At 61.4% G+C, this 23,060-nt stretch overlaps 1 protein-coding gene across 5 annotated transcripts in view; it reads right to left on the bottom strand.

Moving 5' to 3' along the window:
- Positions 1–3,588: 3,588 nt before the first annotated feature.
- Positions 3,589–23,060, bottom strand: part of MEGF6 (multiple EGF like domains 6) — a 102,146-nt gene continuing 82,674 nt past the window's right edge. For 3 of the 5 annotated variants that reach the window (XM_059875753.1, XM_005217190.5, XM_010813409.4), the window contains 25 exons: positions 22,510–22,638; positions 20,196–20,324; positions 19,378–19,512; positions 18,802–18,936; positions 15,936–16,061; positions 15,272–15,403; positions 15,050–15,178; positions 14,827–14,958; positions 14,173–14,301; positions 13,946–14,074; positions 13,644–13,772; positions 13,124–13,252; positions 12,742–12,870; positions 12,402–12,530; positions 12,154–12,282; positions 11,871–12,002; positions 11,638–11,766; positions 10,951–11,079; positions 9,744–9,872; positions 9,376–9,504; positions 9,020–9,148; positions 8,803–8,931; positions 8,064–8,192; positions 6,488–6,535; positions 3,589–6,202 (listed from right to left, as the gene is read on the bottom strand). In XM_059875753.1, coding sequence (XP_059731736.1) covers positions 6,069–6,202; positions 6,488–6,535; positions 8,064–8,192; positions 8,803–8,931; positions 9,020–9,148; positions 9,376–9,504; positions 9,744–9,872; positions 10,951–11,079; positions 11,638–11,766; positions 11,871–12,002; positions 12,154–12,282; positions 12,402–12,530; positions 12,742–12,870; positions 13,124–13,252; positions 13,644–13,772; positions 13,946–14,074; positions 14,173–14,301; positions 14,827–14,958; positions 15,050–15,178; positions 15,272–15,403; positions 15,936–16,061; positions 18,802–18,936; positions 19,378–19,512; positions 20,196–20,324; positions 22,510–22,638 — 3,167 coding nt within the window. In that variant the 3' untranslated portion in view covers positions 3,589–6,068. The remainder of the gene's footprint in view (positions 6,203–6,487; positions 6,536–8,063; positions 8,193–8,802; positions 8,932–9,019; positions 9,149–9,375; positions 9,505–9,743; positions 9,873–10,950; positions 11,080–11,637; positions 11,767–11,870; positions 12,003–12,153; positions 12,283–12,401; positions 12,531–12,741; positions 12,871–13,123; positions 13,253–13,643; positions 13,773–13,945; positions 14,075–14,172; positions 14,302–14,826; positions 14,959–15,049; positions 15,179–15,271; positions 15,404–15,935; positions 16,062–18,801; positions 18,937–19,377; positions 19,513–20,195; positions 20,325–22,509; positions 22,639–23,060) is intronic. The other 2 variants (XM_059875755.1, XM_059875756.1) reach the window with 1 other exon arrangement.

The following is a 23,060-nucleotide window of genomic DNA, read 5'->3' as shown; positions in this document are numbered from 1 at the left end:
GCAAAATTCCCACGGGCCGGAACTGGGCCCCCTGTGTGTGCTCACCTGTGCTGGGCCCCAGGAGCTTGTCTGGGCCCACATTCATGGTCACCCTGTGCCATCCTTGGCCCTGCCCATCTGTCCACCTGGAACGTCATAGGCAGGGCCATTCCCAGGAAGCCCCTTGAAGCTGAGCCTGTTCAGTGGGTCTGGGGACTCAGGGACATGGCAGAACCTGTGGCAGAGCCCCACTAGCGTGTCCCCTCATCCCTCACCTCCCTTAATGGCCCCACTTCTCAGCCAGTCTGCTCGCCAAGGACCCCCTGGTACTTGCAGGTGGGTAGAGGTGTACTAGCCTGGCCTCGGGGCAGGGGGAGAAGTGTCCTGCTCCCCAGGAGAGGGTGATGGCAGGGTGCTGCTGGGCTAGGTGCGAGAAGGATAGGTCCACTCTCCTGGGAAGCCCCCTGCCAGCCCTCCCAGTTCCCAGCCCATGCTCAGTGCTTCTCTGGGCCCTGCCAGTGCTGTCCTTGGGGTGGGGGCTCCCAGTGTTCTGACGATCTGCCAGAGCCCTGCTGGGGCCCTGTCGTCCTTATGACAGCCGGGGTGTGGATCCCTGGCGCGACCAGAAGAGGGTGACTGGGGGAGACCCGCCCTCTGTCCCATCCATCCCTGGGGCTGGCTGCAGGAGGAAGGCCGGCAGTGGCCTGAGCAGGGTGGAGGTCATCCAGGCCCCGCCCACAGAACCTCGTGGTTGGGGTGTTCCACACCAGGAGGGAGGGGCAGCTCCTTCCTTTAACCTCCAAGGTGACCTGCCCGGCCTCCAGCAGCTGAAAGGGGGCCTCCGGCAGCTGGAAGGGCCATCCTGAGCAGGGCATCTGCAGGATGGTGCGGGGCCAGGCTCAGTGTGAGAGGCATGATCATGGGGGGAGGGGTCACCAGAGATCAGGCCCAGCTCCTCCCCCTTGGACAGGTGGGAATCTAGGGGCTCCATTTTCCTACCTGTGAGCCAACCCTACTGTTTTCTTGGAGCTGCTGGGGGGCAATCTGGTGACCAGGGTGAAGAGCAAGGGTGTGTGTGTGTGCACGCACGTGTGCACCCTTGGCAGAAGTGGGTGGACAGAGCCGCTGTGTAAGCAGCACCCCTGCCCCTTCTCTTCCCGACTCTCAGGTGGGCGGGCCAGCCCCCACCCATCCTTTTCCAGGCACGTTTTTGGTACAATGGAAAAGCTCTGAGGCACGTCCTCGGTCACTGACCTGGGGTCTGCAACCTCAGCTGGTTTTCTTCTGCGAAGTGGACACAGGTCCTGACATGGGACCCCTGTCTGTGCCACACACCCCATCCACTCCCACAGTTGCCACCCATCCTTCTGGTCACTGGAACCCAGTGGACTTGAAGGCTGACCCCGAGATCTTCTGTAACTATGAAGGGCTTCACATCTTTTCACCAGATACATTCTGGCGTTTCTGGGGCCTGTTGCCAAGTGGAATCTTATGTTGTATTCTGTTTACTAGTGGCATTGAACTATATATTTTTACAGCTTTTGTGTGCCTCCTATCATGTCTATGATTTCACAGCCCACTTTGCCAAAGTTAAATCCTGGTCACCTGTCTCCTGCCCTCTCCCTTTCCCCACAGGCCCGACACCTCTTAGTTCTTTGTCTAAGCCAGGGCCGTGTCCTGGGGTCTCCTAGGCTCTGCTGGGGTCAGGAGGAGTGAATGATGATCTGATTCTCCACCTTTGAGGGAATATCTTCATTCTTCCCACAAGGGTTATCGGGCCTGACACAAGTCCTGTCTGAGTGGCCCAGCATGACTCAAGCCAAGCCTCCGCCCCCAGTCCTGGGATGGAAACAGGCTGTCACTTCAGGGCTGTGGAGACCAGTAATGGGGGAGGGGAGGCAGGAGCCCAGAGAGGGGACAAGGAGCCCCGGGCGGCCTCCTGGGACCGAGATCCGGAATCCATCGCCTGCCCAGCTCTACTCGCAGAAGATTCTTGGCACGCAGCCATCATCGAGAAAGCGCCTCTCTGTATCTGTTTTCTAGGAACTTTCATCAAAAAGGTGTGGAGGGATGGGATGGGGAGGGAGGCGGGAGGGGTGTTCAGGATGGGGGACACACGTACACCCATGGCTGATTAATGTCAATGTATGGGGAAAAAACACTACAATATTGTAAAGTAATTAGCCTCCAATTAAACTAATTAATTTTTTTTCAAAAAAGAAAGGGGTGCCGAGCTCTACCAAATGCTCTTTCCGCTTCTATCCAGACTCATGACTCATCTCACCCAAACACCTGGGCACATTTTCTGATGTTAAAGTCCTTGTGTGGCTTTTTTCTATTTGCTCTAGATAAATGCGTGTATTTATTTTGGCCGTGCTCTGCGGCACGTGGGATGTCAGTTCCCCGACCGGGGTCCCCTGCCGTGGGAGCACGGAGTCCTAACCCCTGGGCCACCAGGGCAGTCCCCGCCTTGTGTTTCCATCAAATCCCAGTCCCTTTGGATCAAGTGGATGTTATTCTTTTAATATTTTTGAGTAGCTAGTATTTTACTTAGCCTTTCTGCATACACATCTGTACATTTCTTTTCTCGTACTGCCCTCACCTGTTGGAGAAGCCGGTTGGTACTGCCCTCCTGAAATGAATCGAGTTTCCTCTACTTAGTATTTCTGGGACAACTCACATCAGACAAGTTCCTGTCTCAGGGGTCCGGCCCAGCCCCTCCACCAACTTATGATCCAGCCCTCCTGGGGCGGTGACGGTACCTAGTTGTTCATAATATTCCCTTTTATATCTGACTCTCTGTGTCTGTAGTTAACTTTCCCACCCTCTGCATTTTTTTCTTGCTTAATGTTTTAAAAAAATTATCAACCGTGTTAAATTTTCTTATTTATTACTGTTCAAAGAAGAAATTTTTGTTAAATGTTCCATTATTTTCTGTTGGTTGAGTATGAAATTTATAGACCTAAATACAGATATGTATATGTACAAATATAAATAAATGAATATAGGCATATATATCATGTGTATAAAGGTAATTAAAATGTTATCATTGCTGTGTCTTGCTTTTGTATTAATAAATAGCACATTGAAAATCACCAGTTTAATAATTTCCATCTGGTAAACCCACCACTGCTTTGTGAGTCTCTGAGCCTGTGTTTCACGCATGCATATGAAGATATTTACATACAGTCAAGTACTATGCTTTGCACACACCGTTCTAAAATATCAAAACTCATCGTCCAGCTTTTGGTTTTCTTTGGATGTTTATATTTCTGTCCTTCCAGGTATGTGTTTTATCAATAAAATGTTGAAGAATGTTTAATGCAGTCTAGGGGCCTGATTTTGATCATCTGTAACCATTTCAATTAGGCTTTCACCTACTTATTCTGCTTGACTCTTCCTCCTTCCCTGCCTTCCATTAGAGAGATGACATTTCCTCCAGTTTCAAAGTTAAACCTATTAGTACTTCTGTGGAGGTCACAGTACCTTATCGAGTCCAGTCTACATGAGGGTTTGGCTGCCTCTGACCAGAGAAAAAGCTGGCTTAAAACTCAACATTCAGAAAACTAATGTCATGGCATCTGGTCCCAACACTTCATGGCAAATAGATGGGGAAAAAATGCAAACAGTGGCAGACTTTATTTTCTTGGGTTCCAACATCACTGTGGATGGTGACTGCAGGCATGAAATCAAAAAACACTTGCTCCTTGGAAGAAAAGCTATGACAAACCTAGACAGCATATTAAAAAGCAAAGGCATCACTTTCCTGACAAAGGTCCATCTAGTCAAAGCTATGGTTTTTCCAGTAGTCATGTATAGAAGTGAGAATTGCACCAAAGAAGGCTGAGCGCCAAAGAACTGATACTTTCAAGCTGTAATGCTGGAGAAGACTCTTAAGAGTCCCTTGGACAGCAAGATAAACTAGTCAATCCTAAAGGAAATCAACCCTGAATATTCACGGGAAGGACTGATGCTGAAGCTGAAGCACCAATACTTTGGCCACCAGATGTGAAGAAACAACTCATTGAAAAAGACCCTGATCCTGGGAAAGATTGAAGACAAAAGGAGAAGAGGGCAGCAGAGGATGAGACGGTTGGATAGCATCACCAACTCAATGGACATGAATTTGAGCCAACTCCTGGAAATTGTGAAGGACAGGGAAGGAAGCATGGCATGCTGCAGTCCATGGGGTGGCAAAGAATCAGACACAACTTAGCGAGTGAACAAGACCAGTGTCTCTCCCTTCCTCTGCTCCACCTCACCTGGCTTCCTGGTGCCTGTTTTCATTCTCTTCATCTCTAGGTTGGGGGCTGGTTGCAAAAAGAGTCGGACACAATTAAGCGACTAAACAACAAATCACTAGGTCATATGAGAAACATAATGATTATCTCATGCTTTCCATTCTTAATGGAAAACTTCCTCTGAATGTAATTTCAAGTGTGGTTCTCACATGGTGCCCACTGAGGCTGTGGACACCCAGGAATAATGTCCACTTTTCTCCTCAAGGACAGTTCAGCAGGACACACGATTGAAGGCCGTGAAATTCAAGTTTCAGCGTCTTTTCTTCGACACCCTGAAACTGACATCACCGCCTTCTCGCTTCAGTGTTTCTGCTGGAGCGACTGCTGTCACTCTGACTCCTGTTGGCTTTCTCTGGACGTTTTAGAGTCTCTCTTTGTTACTAAAATTCTTTAAATTCCTTAGACAATGGCTTTAAAATGTTTTAAATTTTATTTCCAGTATGAGCACTTTCGATCTGAGATCATCCAACTTAGACCTGAGAGCTTGGTGCTTTGTGTCGATGGTTTTTCCCTTCTTTTTCTAGGGCCTCAGAAGTGCTAACACTTCCCTCATCCTTTTCCACTAACCTTTCCTTTGTATCTTCTCTCTCTCTGCCTCCCTGATGCCTCCTGGGAGGGTCCTGAGCTGTAAAACCTGGTATTTGGCTAGATTCCTGCCACCCTCCTCACCTCCCACCCCTCAGCAACTCCAGCCTCCACACGCTCCAAGCCCAGTCCTGACGATGGTCCTTCTTGACCTGCATCCCATTATCCCTGCACTGTCCCTGACACTTTCTGGGATATGGATTCTATTTATATACCTCAAAGTCTTAAAACAGTGGCCCATTAACTCGGTTTCATCTGCTACTGCTTGTCCACTCGCTGTCCATCTAAGGGGACAGGGTTTACGAGAACCCACCCTGCTTTGCCCCATGAGATTCTTTGCGCCTGGAGCAATCAGCTACCTGGGCTCATGCTGGAGGGGAGAGGGGGCTCCAGCCCAGACCTAAGTGTCCCCTGTGACAATCTGGGTCCAACCATCTCCCCTGGTTCTACCCTGAAGACAGGGCAGGGGGAGGAGTGGGGGACACCCAAGCTGCCCTTAGCAGCACCCTGCTCTTCTCCTCTGGGGACCACACGTCCCATATACAGGCTGTTGCCAGCACTTGGAGGGTCTCTGGGCTCCATGCCCTCAAGAGCACTGGGAACCAGGATAAACCCTGACTGCTTGTGTGGCACCCAGGGAGGCCCAGGGGCCTCACGGGCCTCTCTGGTCAGGTCACTCACGCCAGTGGTCCCAGGAGGGCACCACACGGAGCCTGTACAAAGCAGCAAGCACACAGGCCTCGAAGAAGTAGCTGCTCCTTTCTTAACTTACTGGGTTTCACAGGGTACCGAAGCCCCACCCAGAGGCCTGAGTCAAGGCCTCCTAGGTGGGGCAGCAGGCAGGCAGCCCTCCAGTGCCCAGGGTCTGGCTGCCCATAAATACCTTCCATAAATATGGCCCGGCCTAGCACCAGCATCTGTTTCCAGGTAAACAGACTGAACTGCAGCAGTTCAAGGCCTAGCACCAGAAGAACTTGCTCCAAGGAAGGGCCCCATGCCCGCACCTGCCCCCGCATCTGCCTGCAGTCTCACCCCGGGGGCATGGCAGGTGGGGCTTCCTCCACACTATGATCCTCAGCGCGGGCCAGGCAGGGCCTCCATCCTCGTGGTCAGAAGATCCTTGCGGAGCGGAAGGTTGCACCACTGTCCACAGGCCTCGGAGACCAGGGTGGGGCCGGAGTCCTGGCCCCCACACGTCCCTCCTCAGTGGACACCAAAGCCCCCAGGTCCCCTCAGTGGCCCCTGGGAGCCAAGCCTCAGTGGGGGCTGCCCCTGAGCTAGTGCTTCTCTAGGCTGCTGCTGAGCCCGGGTCTGGTGGGAACCTGGTTGTAGGGCCGCTGCAGGGGAAGGAAAGAAGCAGGTCAGCCCTGGGGTGGGCAGAAATTCTCCAAGGCCTTTTGAGTCCTGGGCTCAGGCTTCCTGCTGCCCCTCCTGTCCTTCCAGCTCCAGACTTGACTCACCTCTGAGGTTCAGGTTTTAGAATCCCTGCCATCCTGGGGACCCAGATTACATGCAAGTGCTGGATCCCCCTCCCTCCTCTGGCCTTAGTCTGCAGGTAAGGGGCTGTAACACCAGCAAGGGCCACCCTCCTGGCAACACAGGGATGCCCCTGGCCCGCCTACCTGGGCCCAGGGCTGGAGACGGGCTCTCCGGGAGCTGGGAGGGTCCACCTGCAGGCAGACAAACACGCTGGTGCCCCTCCCTCGGGTGGGCAGCAGTCACGGAGCAGCGAGGCTGCAGGGACCCCCACTCTCTCCCTGCACAGCATCCCCCCACCAATATACAGGGTGGGGAGGCAGGACTTAGGACTGGATGAAGAGGGGCTTCACTGCAGGCCCTGTGGGGTCCACTCCAGGGCAGGAGCAGTGAGGCCCTTCCTGTCCTCCTTCCCAGCAGGGCTCAGGCAGGGGCAGCCCCAGTTCCTGACGCCCGCCGACCCCCACCCCAGGGTAAACGGCAAGGCCGCCCAGAATGCCTCTGGTGCAGTACCAAACTTAACCACCAGGTGCCGCTGTGGGCATCATTCGTCCCAGCACGAGCCCCACAAGTTTCTGTCTCCATCTGCTCAACCCCCTCCTCTTGGGGAGGTGGGATCCCTCCCCTAAAGGCGCTTAGGGGCCAGGGCTGCCTTGGGGAGGCTCAACAAGATGCACTCACAATATCAAGACCATGTCTGGGGTCCCCAGGTCAAGGATCCCAGCCTGGAATCTCCACTCACACCCTTGCTTCCCCCATCACCCCATCTCAAGGCCTGCCTGGCACAGGCCCCAAGCCGGCGTCCGGTCTCCCCTGGCAGACACAATGCTTCCCAGGAACAGGCTGGGCCTGGGCGAGGTGACCAGGGCACACCAGAGGGGCACAGGTGGCCAGAGGAGCAGGGGCACACCAAGCTCTGCCTGCAAAAAGCAGGCTCCCCCAGTGCTTCGGGGGTGAGGGGTCACGATGCCATCACCACCCCTGACCCTGCCTGTAGGTGTGCACAGGCACACGTATGCACGTGAGCACAGGCAAGCAGTGAAGTGCCCGTGTGCACAGAAGCACACACACACACACACACACACACACACACACACACGCTGGGAGACACAGGTGCCAGCATGAAGACAGGAGCACGTGCTGCGTGCTCAGTCACTAAATCGTGTCTGACTCTTCGAGACCCCATGGACTTCAGCTCGCCAGGATCCTCTGTCCATGGGATTCTCCAGGCAGGAATACTGGAGTGTGTTGCCATGCCGTCCTCCAGGGGATCTCCCCAACCCAGGGACTGAACCCGCTTCTTTTATGTCTCCTGCATTGGCAGATGGGTTCTTTACCCCTAGCGCCAGCTGGGAAGACTGGAGCACACACCTGTGCTACTGCACACACGCACCCTCGGATAGGTACACTGTCATGCCCTGGTTCACACATGCAGGGTGAGGAAGGGGTGGCGGGGGGCTGTGTCAGCGCCCACCCACACTGGATCACCCAGCCCTGCCCAAGGGGTCTCCACCTTCTGCAGTTTGAGCCCACGCCTGCTGCTCTTGGGTTGGCTGTATGCTGAGTCCCACCCACGGTCCAGGGGCTGGAAGGTCCACACTTTGTCCAGCAGAGGCCAGGCAGACACCATGGGCATCGCGCTCAGATGGTGACATTCGTGCCACTCACCTGACCCCACGAGCACCCTGTCCCCCTCTCGCCCCCGCCCAGAGCCCGACTCACCCTGCCGGCACGTGGGCCCTGTGTAGCCGTCCACGCAGAGGCACTGCCCGCTGACAGGGTCGCAGTCGGCTCCACCCCCACAGGAGCAGTGCAGGGCACAGCCCGGCCCGAAGAAGCCCCTCCTGCAGCCTGTGGGTGGGGTGGGGGTGGTGGGAGGGACAGGCCTGAGTGCCACTCCGGTCCACCTGGGGCTGGGACCGCAGGCCTCAGGATACCCCCAGGGAGCATGCAAGAGCAAAGACCTCAAGCCTTAGATTTGTCCTGTGTGAGCCCTCACGTGGGAAAGTGCTGGGCGCCGGGCACTGGCCCAGAATCTCTTCCCCATGTTCCCACCAGCCCCCAGGCCAGCGAAGGGGAGCTGGCGGTCAGGGAGGCTCCCTAGGGGCAAGATGGCCAAGAGCCCTGAGGAGCAGACACAGAGCCCGTGCAGGCCAGCTGGCCCATCTGGGAGGTTTCCTTCCCACCTCACCAGGGGCCCATCCCCAGGACCAAGGCCCCCCACCCCAGGGAGAGGCCCCCCCAGGGACTCAGGGGAAAGCCGTAAAGCAGGACGGGCATCAACAACCCCGAGCAGGAACCCTGGTGCTGGGCCCCTGTGAGCCACTGCGCCAGCAGAGGGACCGGGCAGGAGGACGCAGTGCCCAGGCCAGGACGTGACACAGGTGGGCTCCAGAAACACAGTCGATTCCACCAACAGAGACCCATACCCCTGCCCCCACCAAGCGGTACCCCGACTCACCCAGGTCACAGGTGGTCCCTGTGCGCCCAGGGGGGCACAGGCAGTGGCCGGTGACGGGGTCACAGGGCACCCCAAGCTCGCAGTCACACTGCTGGCCGCAGCCCTCTCCGAACGAGCCCGGCTCACACCCTGGAAGGGGCACTGGCTCAGCATCCTGTCCTGAGCCCAGGGCGGGGGGACCGACCGGGTGGGAGTGAGTGGGGGTGCAGACACTTACCCCGCTCGCAGAACTGGCCATGGAGGCCAGCAGGGCAGAGGCACTGGCCGCTGACAGGGTCGCAGGGGGCGCCATGCTGACACTGGCACGTCTGCTGGCAGCCAGCCCCATGGAAGCCGGGGGGACAGGCTGAGGGAGACCCGGGTTGGAGCCCGTGACTCAGTTTGCCCAGAGAGAGCAAAGGACGGGCTGGGGGCTGGAGCCCGCTTCCTCCCACCCAGGCCCAGCGCCTGCCCCTTGTGGCCCTCTGCCCCGAAGCTGGGTCAGGCCTCGTCGCATCGGGCCGCCACAAGGAGTGACGCGGAAAGCAGAGGAGTGCGCGCCCGGGGGTGCGGTGGCCCAAACCTACAACTCACAGTGCTCGCAGGCCTGGCCGTAGAAGCCGGGGCCGCAGCGGCAGGCCCCCGACGTGGGCTCACAGGCCCCGTGGTTGTGGCAGGAGCACTCGAGGCTGCAGGCGGCACCGTAGCGCCCGGCGGGGCAGGCTGGGGAGGGGCCGGGGGGTCAGCCTCCTGCCGCGGGACAGCAGGGGCACTAGCCTCACCCAGGGGACCCTGGGAGCCTCGCCCGGCCCTCCGGCAGCCGGTGCCTCCCCACAATTGCCCCTAAGCTATGGCCCTCCTCCCCCACCCAGCCCCTGCCACACCGGGCATGGCCTCACCCGCTACGGGCGGCGACTCTCCAGCTCACACACGCCGCCGCCCCCAGGCTGGCCCGGACTCACCCAGCTCGCAGTGTGGCCCAGTCCAGCCCAGGCCACAGGAACAGCTGCCGTTGGTGGCGTGACACAGGCCCCCATTCCTGCAGGAGCACGCATGCTCACAATTCACACCAAACCGATTCTGGGGGCAGCCTAGGGACGAAGCGGGCATGCTCAGAGCTCTGGTCCAGAGCCAGACACGCTCCAGGACACTCCCACGTGATCCGACAGTCATTCAACAAACACTTCCTCCTCCCCCCGCTCCCAAGGCATACACGTGCCAGGAAGCAGCACCAACCACATCCTGCCAGTTCATCCATCTTCCTCAGAGGCCAGAACTGAGCCAGCGCTGAGAGTTACACAGGAGGAAAGGGACCAGGGCCCTCCAGAGGATGGGAGTGCCTGTCCAGCAGGCGGGAGGGGATCAGGGAAGTCTTCCTGGGGAGGAGGCACCCTCCAGGTTCGGAGGAGGCTGGGCAGCCCCACACTCCAGGTGGTGCTTTCAGACTCTGACCCCTAGCTGCCGTTCTCCCCTGGAGGTGAGGAGTGGCCTGGCTCAAGTCAGGACTCAGGACCTGAGGGAGTGTGACCGGCCCCCTGAAGAGGACCAGAGGGTGCAGAGGGCTCAGACCTACCAGGGTGTGGGGTCAGACCAAGCAGTGTGGGCAAGGCCTGAGGACCTGCTTACCATCATGAGCACAAACCCCACGACGGTCCCAGGGGCCATTCCAATTGCCCCACCATCACCTGTGCTCCGGGCCTCCATCTCTGTGGGTTCCCAGCTGCTGGGCCCAGGAGGAAGGGCCAGCAGGACCCCGTTCCAGGAGGACATCAGCCAAGAGGCTGGCTCCATCCTCAAGATGGAGCAGTCGCCTGACCCCTCCTGCTGGGCGGTGGGGGCTGGCTCTGGGAAAGAAGTTATTCATCCCCCACTGGCCACAGGGAACTGGAGAGGTCAACTGATGGCCTGAGTCCTGGGGTCACGGGTCAAGGCAAGATATGGGGTGCTATCGGATGATCCGAGTGGGCATTGCGGTCAACATGAGTAAGCCCTCACTTATATCCTCAGGGCACCTCGGGGATTAACAGAAGGGACCCCGCTCTCCCGTGACTCGTATTTATCACTCTATCACCACCTTCACTTCTATCTTCACTCTATCACCAATGCCCCCCACGGCTAATGTAGTGATGAATGCGAAGTGCCTGAGGCAGCAGGCAAGTGGCTTCTCACCGTGCTCGCAGTGGACGCCGGTCCTCCCAGGCGGACAGGAGCAGCTGCCGGTCACGGGGTCACAGGCCGCCCCCTGCCCACACCCGCACACGTAGGCACAGCCAGGGCCAAAGCGGCCGTGTGGACAGGCTGCCGGGAGGAAAGGCGAGGGTGGCCACTCCTGGCTCGATCTCCCTGCCTCTGCTCTGTCAACCCGGATGGGACAGGACTGGGCCAGGGCAGGCTGGGTGGGGAGACTCCCGCCCTGTCTGCCCAGACAGGGCAGGGCCACCTGCCGCTGAGGCCCCGCCTGCCCTGGTGTCTCTCTCGGCTGCAGGCTCTGCGGGGGGCCGGGCTCACACTACAGTGAGTGACTCACGGTGCCCCCACCCACTTCCACCAGCCCCAGCCCCAGATGGTCGGAAAGTCCCCACGTGACTCAGGGAGAGGCCCTTCTCTCAGTAGGACACCAGCTGGCTTCTGCAGGGCTCCTGGTGGACACAGCCCGGGTCGAGGGCGCAGCACACGGCCAGGCAGGGCAGGCCGAGGAGACGTTTTGGCCACATCGATCCCCCAGCTTAGCCTGGTCTGCAGCCAGTCCCAGTGAGGGACCCAAGGAGTGACATGGTCAGGGGCTGTCTGCCCTGCAGGCCGGATGGCGTGGCCCTGCCTGTCGAGGTGCAGGGAGAAGACACCCCAGCCACTCACCGAGGCTGCAGTCAGTCCCAAGGAATCCAGCGGGGCAGCGGCAGGCCCCAGTGACCGCGTCACAAGAGCCCCCGTTGAGACACCCACACAGCAGCTCACAGCCAGGCCCAAACCGCCCTGGTGGGCACCCTGCGGAGGGAGGGGCCAGCTGCCAGGTGTGGGGGGCTCTGAAGCCCCTCCCCCTTTCCCACCATCACTCCAGTGGGCCGGCGGGCGGCTGAGGCAGCACTCACGTTGCTGGCAGCCGGCGCCGTGGTAGCCGGGGGCACACGCGCAGGTCCCTGAGGCGGGGTGGCAGGCCTGGTTCTCGCCGGGGCAGTGGCACTGCTGCCCACAGCGCTCCCCAAAGGTGCCAGGTGGGCAGGCTGGGGGAGGCGGCAGGGGTCAGTCCTGGCCCGGCCCGGAGAAGGCACCCTCCCTCACACCGGGCCCCTCTTGGGGGCAGAGCTCTGGGGCCCAGTCCAGAAGCGCATGTGGCCTGAACTGCCCTCAGGCCTGCCCACATCCGGCACCCACCTTGCTCACAGCTGGGCCCCGTGAAGCCCGGGGGACAGTGACACTCCCCGGTGACGTGGTGGCAGGCGGCGCCCGGGGGGCACTGGCAGCGCTGGGCACAGGCCTCTCCAAACCAGCTGGGTGGGCAGGCTGCGGGGAGGCGCAGGCGGAGGTGGTGGGGAGCCCTGGGGTTGGGGGGCGGGGGCCCGAGGGGTCACCGTGTGGAGGACCCGCCCCCACCCTGGGCACCAGCAGAGCTGAGGGCTCACCGCTCTCACACCGCGAGCCCCTCCACCCCGGGGCACAGAGGCAGGCCCCAGTGACGGCGTGGCAGGCGGCCCCCCACCGGCAGGCGCAGCGCTCCTCACAGAGGACCCCAAAGGTGCCCTCGGGACAGGCTGTGGCGAAAGAGGCAGGCAGGCTGAGTCCAGCTCGGGGCGGCTCCCCGGACAGAGGCAGTAGGCCTGGGGAGCTCAGACCGCAGCCCTGCCCTCTCCTACCCACTGCCCACCCTGCTGAGGCCCCACACTCTGGCACGATGGAGGCCACCCCACAGGGGCCCGAGGGGCCTCCTGGCCTCCCCCATGGGTCCCCGAGCCACCCACTCACAGCTCTGGCACTTGTCCCCGGTCCAGCCGGCTGGGCAGAGGCAGTGGACGGTGTGCGGATCACAGAGGCCACCGTTGAGGCACCCGCAGCTGTGCGGGCAGCCAACTTCAAAGACCCCCGGGAGGCACTCTGCAGAGACGGGGCGGGTGATGCCTGGGGGCCTGGGACACCTGCCCTGCCCATGCTTCCTGCACCCTGAGCCTCGGATCCTGGGTCCTTGGGAAGGATAGGTGCCCGGGGGTGGTGACACGACAGGGTACACCCAGGGCCCTGCCCCTCAACGCCAGGCAGCCGTCTTGGGCCTCAGAGGGAGGGGGCCAGGGCAGTGGCCTTGGGTGCCCCCAGACCCCCAGGGCCTCTCCTCTACCGGCCTGACACTCACCCTTCTCACAGGCCAGGCCGGCCCAGCCCTCTGGGCAGGTGCAGTGTCCTGAGACAGGGTCACAGCTGCCCCCATTCTGGCACAGGCAGGAGTGCTGACAGTCCTCACCATAGAGGCCCTCTGGGCAGGCTGAGGACAGAGAGAGAAGCAACCTGTGGTTTCCCCGCCAGCCAGGCCAGAGGCCTGAACCCCGGTAAGGCCAGCCCACTGGACCTGCAGGCTCATCCCAAAGCCCGACACCAAACTTTAGGGGCGGGAACTGGGGCCGCCTCTAGGACGAGCTGCCCAGGGCTCCCCGGGCCTGCCGGCCAGTCTCTGGGGGCTCAGCGCTGAAGGGTGTGGTCCCTTAGGAGTCCTAAGGCCTCCATCCCTCCCCAGGTGCCCCATAGCAGGGAGACAGACTCCCACCCTCCCTGCCCAGAGAGGTTTAGATCCCCCTCAAGTCCCACCCATGTCACCCTGCATGGCCCAGGGAGGGACAAGTATGACAGCTGGCTCCAGACTCCCGATCAGGGCTTACCCTGCAGGCAGGTGGGCCCCGTCCAGCCAGGGCCACAGCGGCACTGCCCGTGGACAGGGTCACAGGAGGCCCCATTAAAGCAGGAGCAGGCCTGGCTGCAGTTGTGGCCGAACATGTGGGCTGGGCAGGCTGCAGGAGAGAGGGGGTCAGGGGCCGGGGGTGATGGACCCCAGGAGGGGCTGCAGCAGATGGTCCCAGGCTGCTGAGATCTAGCGCCCCTCCTTCTGACCTGGGTGGCCACACACAAGGATGGACCCTAACCCTAACGGGCAGCGCCCAGGGCTGACGGGGGCCTCACGCACTCTGGGCACAGCGGGGGCCCTGGCGGCCGGAAGGACAGAGGCAGGAGCCGCTCACAGGATCACAGGGGACTCCGGCACTGCAGTCACAGGCATGGCCACAGTCCACTCCAAAGAAGCCGGCTGGGCAGGCTGCAGGCGGGGCGGTGACAGGAGACCACTGGGGTCACAAGACCCGCCCGCACGCCGGCCACCCCTCCCACACCCCTCCGGCCCGCGCCCTGGCTCACCTCGCTCACAGAAGGTGCCCCTCCAGCCGGCAGGGCAGGTGCAGGCCCCGCTGACATGGTCACAGGCCGCCCCGTGCTCGCACTGGCACTGCCGCCCACAGCCCGGCCCGAAGTAGCCCTGGGGACACCCTGAGACACCGGACTCTCAGCTGGGGGTACAGTGAGCCTGCCCCAGTCCTGCCCAGGGCCTGGGCTGTGGGGCAGGGGAAGCCCCTCCCTTACCCAAGGCCTCTGCATCCCTCCCAGCTAGGGACCAAGCCCCCAGCTCACCCAGGCCCACTGGCCCGGGCCGGGTGGGGGTCGACACTGAAGCGCAGGGCCCTTGGTCCTTAGCAGACACTCTCCTCCCCTCCCACAGGTGGCAGGTGCCCCCTAGGGTGCCACTGAGCCATCTCTCGCTGCCTTTGCTCCACGTGGGCCATCTCTTGAGCCCAGGCAGGTAGGAGGGTGGTGGGTGGCGGGGAGGCCAGATGGGGGAGGTTGGGGGTAGGCTTAGACGAGGAGACTTCCTGCTTGTCTGGGGACAGGGAGCAGGGCTGGGTCCCCCTGACACTTGTACGTGTGTGTGTACATATGTGTGCACGTGAGCGTGCGTGTGTGTACGCACATGAGCACACATGTGCACATGCGTGTGCGGGCCAGGCCGGGACTCACGCTGCTCACACCGCGGGCCCACGTAGCCGGCTTCACACACACACAGGCCGCTGACGGCGTCACAGCCCCCGTGGCCTGCACTGCAGTTGCAGGTGAAGCTGCAGTCGGGGCCCCAGTGGCCGCTGTCACAGGCTGCAACAGAGCAGCAAAGGCTGGGCACCCTGCGCAGGTGACCACAGTCGGGTCAGGGGTGGGGAGGGACGCCTGGACACCAGGCCGCTACCTCTCTGGCAGCTGAGGCCAGTCCACCCAGGGGCGCAGCTGCACCGGCCGGTCACTGGGTGGCAGAGCCCATCGTTGGCACAGGAGCACTGCGTCTGGCAGCCAGGTCCAAACCAGCCAGCAGGGCAGGCTGTGGGCAGAGACAGGCTGAGCGTAGCTGGGGCCGGACATGGGGCCGGCTGTGATTGCGGGCAGGGCTGAGGTGGGGGCAGCGGGCACTCACCATCCTGGCAGCGGCTGCCCATGAAGCCGGGGCGGCACAGGCAGGCTCCAGTCTCCGGCACACAGGCGGCACCGTGCTCACACGGCGGGCAGATCTCCTGGCAGCCAAGCCCCCAGCGGCCCTCGGGACAATCTAGCAACCCCCCCCCCCCAACACACACACAGAGGTAGTCAGTCTTCCAGGCCTTGCTGGGCCCACTGGGGAGCAGGGATATCTCTTCCCAACTGAGTCATCCCAGAGGAGGGAGGGGGCAGGTCATGGGAACCCCTAGTCCACTCACAGGCTGTAGACTTTAGGGCATTCACCCCAGGGGGAGACCCCCTGCCCCAGGATGCTCAACAAGCAAAAGGGGGGCCCCAGAAGAACCAGGAGACCCACATGCAATGAACAGGAGCTTAGAGGATCCACCACAGGCTGGGGAGGGCGGGGGGCCGCTGGCCAAGCTGTCCCCGTGGCTGACAGTTCCCAGTGTCCCCTCTGCAGGCTCGGCCACGGGGCAGCCACAGATGCCCACATCCAGACCCAAGGCTGGTGGTGTGAGCTCTCGTAGCTGCTGTGGATGGGCCTGGGGTCTGCAGGGCTCCAGGGTTGGGGTCTGTAAACGCGGCCAGGCATTGTGTAGCACAGGGAGCTGAGGTGACCCTGGGCCACGGCTGCCACTCACCTGCCCCACAGTCGTCCCCGGTCCTCCCCGGGGGGCACAGACATTGCCCTGTGACCCGGTCGCAGGGGGCGTCCCCACAGGAGCAGGAGCCTGAGCAGTTCTGGCCAAACGTCCCTGCTGGGCACTCTAGGGGCGGGGAGCGGAGAGCCTCAGGGCCCCCACTCAGAGTGGCCCTCCTCCCCTGACCTCCACCCCACCCGGCACCTGTCCCCCCACCTGTCCCCCCACCTGCCACCCTTGGCACCTGTCACACTCTCACCTGCCCCCCACACCTGTCCCCCCACCTGCCTCCCTGGAACCTGTCCCCCCTCATCTGCCCCCACACCTTCCCTCCTCATCTACCCCTCCACCTGCCCCCCTCACCTGCCTCCCACACCTGCCCCCTCACCTGCACCCCCACCTGCCCCCTGCACCTGCCCTCCTCTCCTCCCCCCTGTACCTGCACCCCCACCTGCCCCCTGCACCTGCCCTCCCCTCCTCCCCTCTGCACCTGCCCCCTGCACCTGCCCTCCTCACCTGTCCCCTGCACCTGCCCCCCTCACCTGCACCCCCAACTGCCCCCTGCTCCTGCCCCCCTCACCTGTCCCCAGCACCTGCCCCCTTCACCTGCCCCACAGGGTTGCTGGACACAGCCCGGGTCCCCAGGGTGATGAGGGCAGTCACAGGAGTGAACAGGAGATGGGGACACGGGGCAGGGAAAGGCCCACGTAGGAGCAGTGGTGAGGGGTGGCCTGGAGGCCGCAGATGGCAGGGCCTATGGGGGGTGAGTCAGGACCCTGGAGAGCGGTGGCAGGCCCGCTCTGTCTGCCTTCCTCCCACTGTGGTCCACCATGGGGACCCCATGTGGTCACCATGTGTTCGGGAGTGAGAAAAGCCTGGGGAGGAGGGGCCAGCTGCTCTGGGCCCAAAGCAGAGCTTCAGAAAAGAACATTGGGATCATGGAGCCTGACCCCACCCATGTGGGCTGCAGTGGTGGCTCCAATGGCCTGGCAGGGCCCCCTGTCCCCCCTATACCTGCTTGACTAGGGCGGTAACCCAGATGATGAGAAGGCCCTGCTGGCCCCAGCACCATGTGGCTGCTGTGATGCTGCTATAAAGAAAGTTCTGGGCCCTGGAAGGCCAGCCAGGCACCTGGAGTGGACAGGCTGGGGTCCACACTCCACACCAAAGAATCAGAAAACCCCTCTCTCCCACCACAACACTCAGCGGGACTGAGAATTGAGGACGCGCCCTCCCTGGGTAGGGGGAGATGTCAGCCGGAATGGCGTGAGGTCCCAGGCCTGGGGTCTCTCCGGCCCCGGGATGGGCTCTGGACAAAGGACACACCCCTTGAACCCTTGCCCTGAGGGCCCACACCTACAGGCACCTGCTCGCCCACAGGACCCCAGGCGGCACACACGCTGGGCGCACATGCAGGCACCCAGGCAGCGTGGACAGGGGCAGGGAGGCCCAGCAGGGCACACGGAGCTGTTCCGCCATCTGGGGGGTCCCCGCTCCACTGACGGGCAGACGTGTTTGGGGTACTGATGCTTTCCAGACCTGACAACAGCAGGGAGCCCATCACGGCCGTAAAGATGTGTCCATGTCCCGCCACCCATCCCTGGAGCCCTGGATGCTTTTGAAGAGAAAAGGGAAAGGAAGACAAAGAAGTCCGGCAGGGAAGGACGGGGGTTAAGGCCCTTCGAGTCTCAGCACTCAGGCCTCCTTGGAGGGCACTGCTGGACAGCGGCCGCCGGCAGGAGTGGAGGAAGGGGAGGGCGCAGAGAGAAGTCAGGGGAGTCACGGAGCCTGAGCCCACGCCAGGCAGGCGAGGTCCACCAGCTCCCACGCTGGTTCACGGATGGGATGACGTGCCTGGCTCCTGAAGGCCCTCGAGACCACAGAGGCCCCCGAGTGTAGGTTGGGCTTGTGGGGATACTTGGTTTCCAAGCTGGGTTCTAAGCCCTACACACAGCCCTCCTGCACCAAGGGAATCAGAGCCCAGATCATCCCGGGGGTCTCCAGGACCACCACTGAGAGGGGGGTCCAGGCCTGGGTGTAGAGGGAGACTGACTCCCTGGGTTGGGGTCGGCAGTGGCCCCCAGGCCCTCCTCGTCCCTGAGGGGGACTCGGACCACTGCCTCCAGTGGGAGTCACGCCAGTCACACTGCAGGCCCCCTCTCCACTCCCACCTGCCTTGGCTGACGGGTGAGGACAGTGTACCCTGCGCTGAGGGAGGTCCCGACCTGCCTACACTCCGTTGGCAGCCACGGCAGTGCTGATGCTCACATCAAGGGCTCCCCCATATAAACGAGGACCTCCTGCCTCCAGCCTCTCCCTGCTTGGCACCCATTCACACTGTCCCAGCCTCGGCATCCACACGGAGGGCCTACAGTCATCACCCATACCCCACGCTGGCACCTCCAGCCCAGGCCCTCGAGACACCACCCCTGGGAGCAACTGCCTCTGTCCTGCCTGCTCAGACCCACCAGGGAGGAGCCCCCGGCTGGCTTCCAGCACAAAGCGCATTCAGTCTGTCCCATGATGGAGAGAGTGAACGAGCAAGGGAGGGGATGATCTGGGAGTGGTACCAACCCTGCCAGCAGCCCTGCACATCCACACGCAGGCACACACACACACACACACACACAAAGTGTACATGCGTGTATACACACACACACATGAGCTCCTGCCCTCTTGGGTGCACAGGGACAGGCAGACCTGTGGCTGAGTCACCACTGCATGACCAGGGTGGGGACACAGCAGTCAAGGTGCTGCCAGAGCCAGGCTTTAGGGCTGACGCGGTACCCAGCTCCAGCACTTCTGGTGCCTGGCGCCCTGCACGGCCAGATACCCTGCACCCTACCTGGGCACTGGGGCCACTCACCTTGGCCGCAGTCCTCCCCGTGGTAGCCAGCGGGACACTGCTTCCCACACTCGCCACTGACAGGGTCGCAGGCCACGCCCGGGGGGCAGGTGCACGCCTGCCGGCACCCTGGCCCAAAGAAGCCCGGCTGGCACTCTGCAGAGGGAGAGGGGAAAGGCGTCTGCAAGGTTCCAAGGGCCCTGGAGCCTGTCCCCCCTCCCTTGAGGCCTGTCCCTCTCCCCTGGGACCTGCCCGCCCTCCCCTGGCCTGTCCCTCTCCCCTGGGGCCTTTCCCCCTCCCCTGGGGCCTGTCCCCATTCCCTGGGGCCTGTCCCTCTCCCCTGGGGCCTGTTCCTCTCCCCTGGGACCTGTCCGCCCTCCCCTGGGGCCTGTCCCTCTCCCCTGGGGCCTGTCCCTCTCCCCTAGGGCCTGTCCCCCCTCCCCTGGCCTGTCCCTCTCCCCTGGGGCCTTTCCCCCTCCCCTGGGGCCTGTCCCCCTCTGCTGGGGCCTGTCCCTCTCCCTTGGGACCTGCTCACCCTCCCCTGGGGCCTGTCCCCCTCCCCTGGGGCCCTCTTCCTCCCCCCGGCCCTGTACTCACCATCCTGGCACCACTCGCCCCTGAAGCCCGCCTTGCAGGCACAGCTGCCATCCCTCTTATCGCACGCACGCGTATTCTGCTGCTCACACTTGCACTCCTCTGAGCAGCCTGGCCCAAAGGCCCATGGCGGGCAGGCTGCACCCCAGAATGCAGTGTGAGGGGGGCCTGCCCACTGCCAGCGCCCACTCCAGCCAAGATCTCTGGCCCCGTCCACCTAGTTGTATCTGGGACCCCACACAGAGTCGCTGGTGCCTAGAGCACCAGGCACACTGCCCACTTTGCAGACGAGAAACAGGCTCATAGAGAGGCACTTCCCAGCCAGGGAACACCTGGGACTCTCACTGCCTCCCTCTGAACAATCCTCCTACAAGAGCTGCTGGGGTGAGGCCTGCTGGCTTTTCTCCAGCAGCCCACCGCTTCTCCCTGCACCATCCTGGGTGTCTGCGGACCCAGGGAAGGGGGGTGTGACCCCAGTGGGGGCTCAGGACTTGCTCCCAGGAAGTTCCAAAAGCCAAGACAAGCTCTGTGCCCTGGAGCTCCCGAGGGTGGGGGCACCTGCCCCCACCCAGGCCTGCAAGCCACCCACCAGCCTGACTGGGGCGAGGGCCGCCCACCCAGATGCTCTGGCAGCCAGCACAGTCCAAAGGACTTTGAGTCTGCAGGCCCCTCACCCCAGCTGGGGACCTCGTTGAGCCCCCGTGTCCTTATCTGTGAAGACTGATGGTTGAACACAAGTTGGACCCAGGCAGGAAGAACCCAGCCCACTGTGTGGCCCCGCCCCCCTCAGATCCAAGCGCCCAGCGGTCAGTGGGACTCACCCAGGTGGCAGAAGCGGCCGTAGAGCCCCGGGTCACAGAGGCAGGCCCCGTAGAGGCGGTGGCAGCGGCCCCGGTTGGCACAGTGGCACTTCTTACGGCAGTGCTTGCCATAGAAGCCTTTGGGGCAGCCTGGGGGAAGGGGGGCCTCTTGACTGCCCACCCAGACATGGCCTCCCACCCAAGGAGATGCTCCGAGAGCGACATTAGCACCCAGTACAGGAGCCTGGAGAGGCCTGGGCCACCAGGGTACAGCCGCAGGGCTTCAGGGCCACCGGAAGCCCAAGGACCCTGTGCCCCAGACAGAGAGGGTCCCTTGGGCTGGCGAGGGCCTCCGGGGGCCAGGGCAGGATGAGGTGAGCCCCATGAATGTGGCCGTCTGCCCCTGCGGGCCTGTGCCCCCAGGGTCTGCGGCCCCGGACGGTGGCCAGACCGGAGGCCATCACATCTTCACCACATGCAGGAGTGACTCCGAGAGCCCACGCTCTCCATCTGACTGGCACCGACAGCATCCTGATGCCTGTCCCTCAGTGGTCATCGAGCCTGGCCTCCGGAACTCACAGAGGGAAGGACACAGGCCCAAGTTCAAGGGGCCCAGGGCCAGGGCGGGGTTGTGCCCTCCTCCCCAAATGCTTCACTCTGACTCAGCTCTGCCCCTGACCTGCCTTCTGAAGGGCTTCAGGGACCTGCATGGTGACCCCAAGGAACGTCCACATCCTGGCCATCCAGATCTCCTGGTGGGACCATCCTGGACTGTCCCAGCGAGCTAACCCAACAAGTGTCCCGAGAAGGGAAAGGAGAGGGAGGCTAGACACAAAAAGAGGAGGCCATGGGGAGACGGAGGCAGAGGCTAGAGGGACAGTCATGAGCCCGGGGCACCTGGAGTCTAGGAAACTCGTAGAGGGACCCCTGAGAGCTGGGACGAACCTTCTCCAGCTCACCTGCACAGGTGCACTTTACTCACAGGACCCTGACTGAGGCCTAGTCTCTGGGAAGCCACACCATGTCACCAAGGGAAGTACTGAGATAGAGGCCCTTTATCTGCTAGGAGTCCCATGGGTCCACTGAGGACCCGTCACATATACATGAATTTAAAAGACGCTTGCTCCTTGGAAGGAAAGGTATGACCAACCTAAATGCACATTATTAAAAAGCAGAGACATCACTTTGCTGACAAAGGTCCGTATAGTCAAAGCTATGGTTTTTCCAGTAGTCATGTATGGATGTGAGATTTGGACCATAAAGAAGGCTCAACACCAAAGAACTGATGCTTTCAAACTGTGGAGTTGGAGAAGACTCTTGAGAATCCCTTGGACAGCAAGAAGATCAAACCAGTTAATCCTAAGGGAAATCAACCCTGAATATTCACTGGAAGCTGAAGCTCCAATCCTTTGGCCACCTGAAGCAAGGAGCCAACTCATTGGAAAAGAGTCTCATGATGGGGAAGATTGAGAGCAGGAGGAGAAAGGGCGCAGAGGATGAGATGGTTGGATGGCATCACCGACTCGACAGACACGAGTCTGAGCAAACTCTGGGAGAGAGTGAAGGACAGAGGAGCCTGGTGTGCTGCAGTCCGCAGGGCCACAGGTGGGACAACTTAGCAGCTGAACAACACACATACAGCTTCCAACAGGCAGGGTGCTTTCAGCTCTCACTCAGAGTAGGGATGGCGGATCGCAGGAAAAGAGACAGGGATGCGACCAAGCCGAGAAGGTGGCCGGAGGGAGGAGGCAGAAAGACCTGCCCTGCCACCCCACACAGGCCGCCTGGGCACTGGGAACCGTCCACCAATTGTTGCCATCGCTGCTAAGACAGAAGTCCTTGATATACTAGCTGTATTTGCCAGCAAAAGCAGCAGAAACGTAAAGGTCTGAAGACTTTAAAATGAAGCGTCAGGCACCTGGGAAATTTCTGTGGACTCCAATTCCTCCAAAAATGTTGCAACTTCAGAGTTAGAAAGGATGTTAGTGTCATCCCAAGAAGCCACAGCCCAGGCACGCTCCCTTCTGCAAACCCCACCCAGCCATCGCGTAGCTCTCCTTGAATGCATCCAGGAACAGGGAGTTCACCACTTCTCAGGGGACCCAGTTACAAAAGTGCTGTTCTTCCCACAAGTCCTCACCACCTGCGTTAGTCAGGCCCTGTGAGAACAGCCAATGATAACCCAGTGCTCCTTGCACTAAAGGGCTTCCTCTATACCATACCGTCACTTTCCCCACCACTGCAGGAGAAAGGGGACCAGGAGCCAAGAGGTGGTGCCTGCCCCTCACCTCCACCCCCAGGATGAACCCAGAGGTCAAGGAGGGGCTGCACCCACCGTCCTCACAGTGGGCTCCGCCGACCCCTGGGGGGCAGCGGCAGGCCCCCGTCACAGGGTCACAGGTCCCGCCGTTCTGACAGCTGCAGGAGAAGCTGCAGTTCTTCCCGAAGGTGTCCGGAGGACAAGCTGCAAGGGGGACAGAGGAGCTTAGGGTCGTCGGCCCGCAAAAGGACCCTGCACTCAGAAACCCCTCCAGAGATACAGACACCCTCCTGGGGGTCAAGCCTCCAGTTCAGAAGCAACTTCCCAGAGCAGCACCCAACGGCACTTGTGCCCCGGGACCCCGCCCACATGTATGGCAGACATCACTCATCAATCCTGCATCCTCTCCCTCTGAACTCCAACAGGTCCACCTTCTCAACCAGCACTTTCAGTCACTATGGCCTCTGAGACTAGAGGGCCGCTGGGCAGGGAGTGGACATGCCCTGGACAGAGGGTGGGAGAGAGCAGTGTTCAAATGTGCTTCAGCTGCCCACTTGCTGTGTGGCCTGGGGAAGTCACCTGTCCCCCCGGAGACTCGAGCATGACTGGCCTGCCCACCCACTGCT

Source organism: Bos taurus, chromosome 16 (assembly GCF_002263795.3).
Source record: "Bos taurus isolate L1 Dominette 01449 registration number 42190680 breed Hereford chromosome 16, ARS-UCD2.0, whole genome shotgun sequence".
Classification (NCBI taxonomy): domain Eukaryota; kingdom Metazoa; phylum Chordata; class Mammalia; order Artiodactyla; family Bovidae; genus Bos; species Bos taurus.
This window is presented reverse-complemented; position numbering and strand designations above follow the sequence as displayed.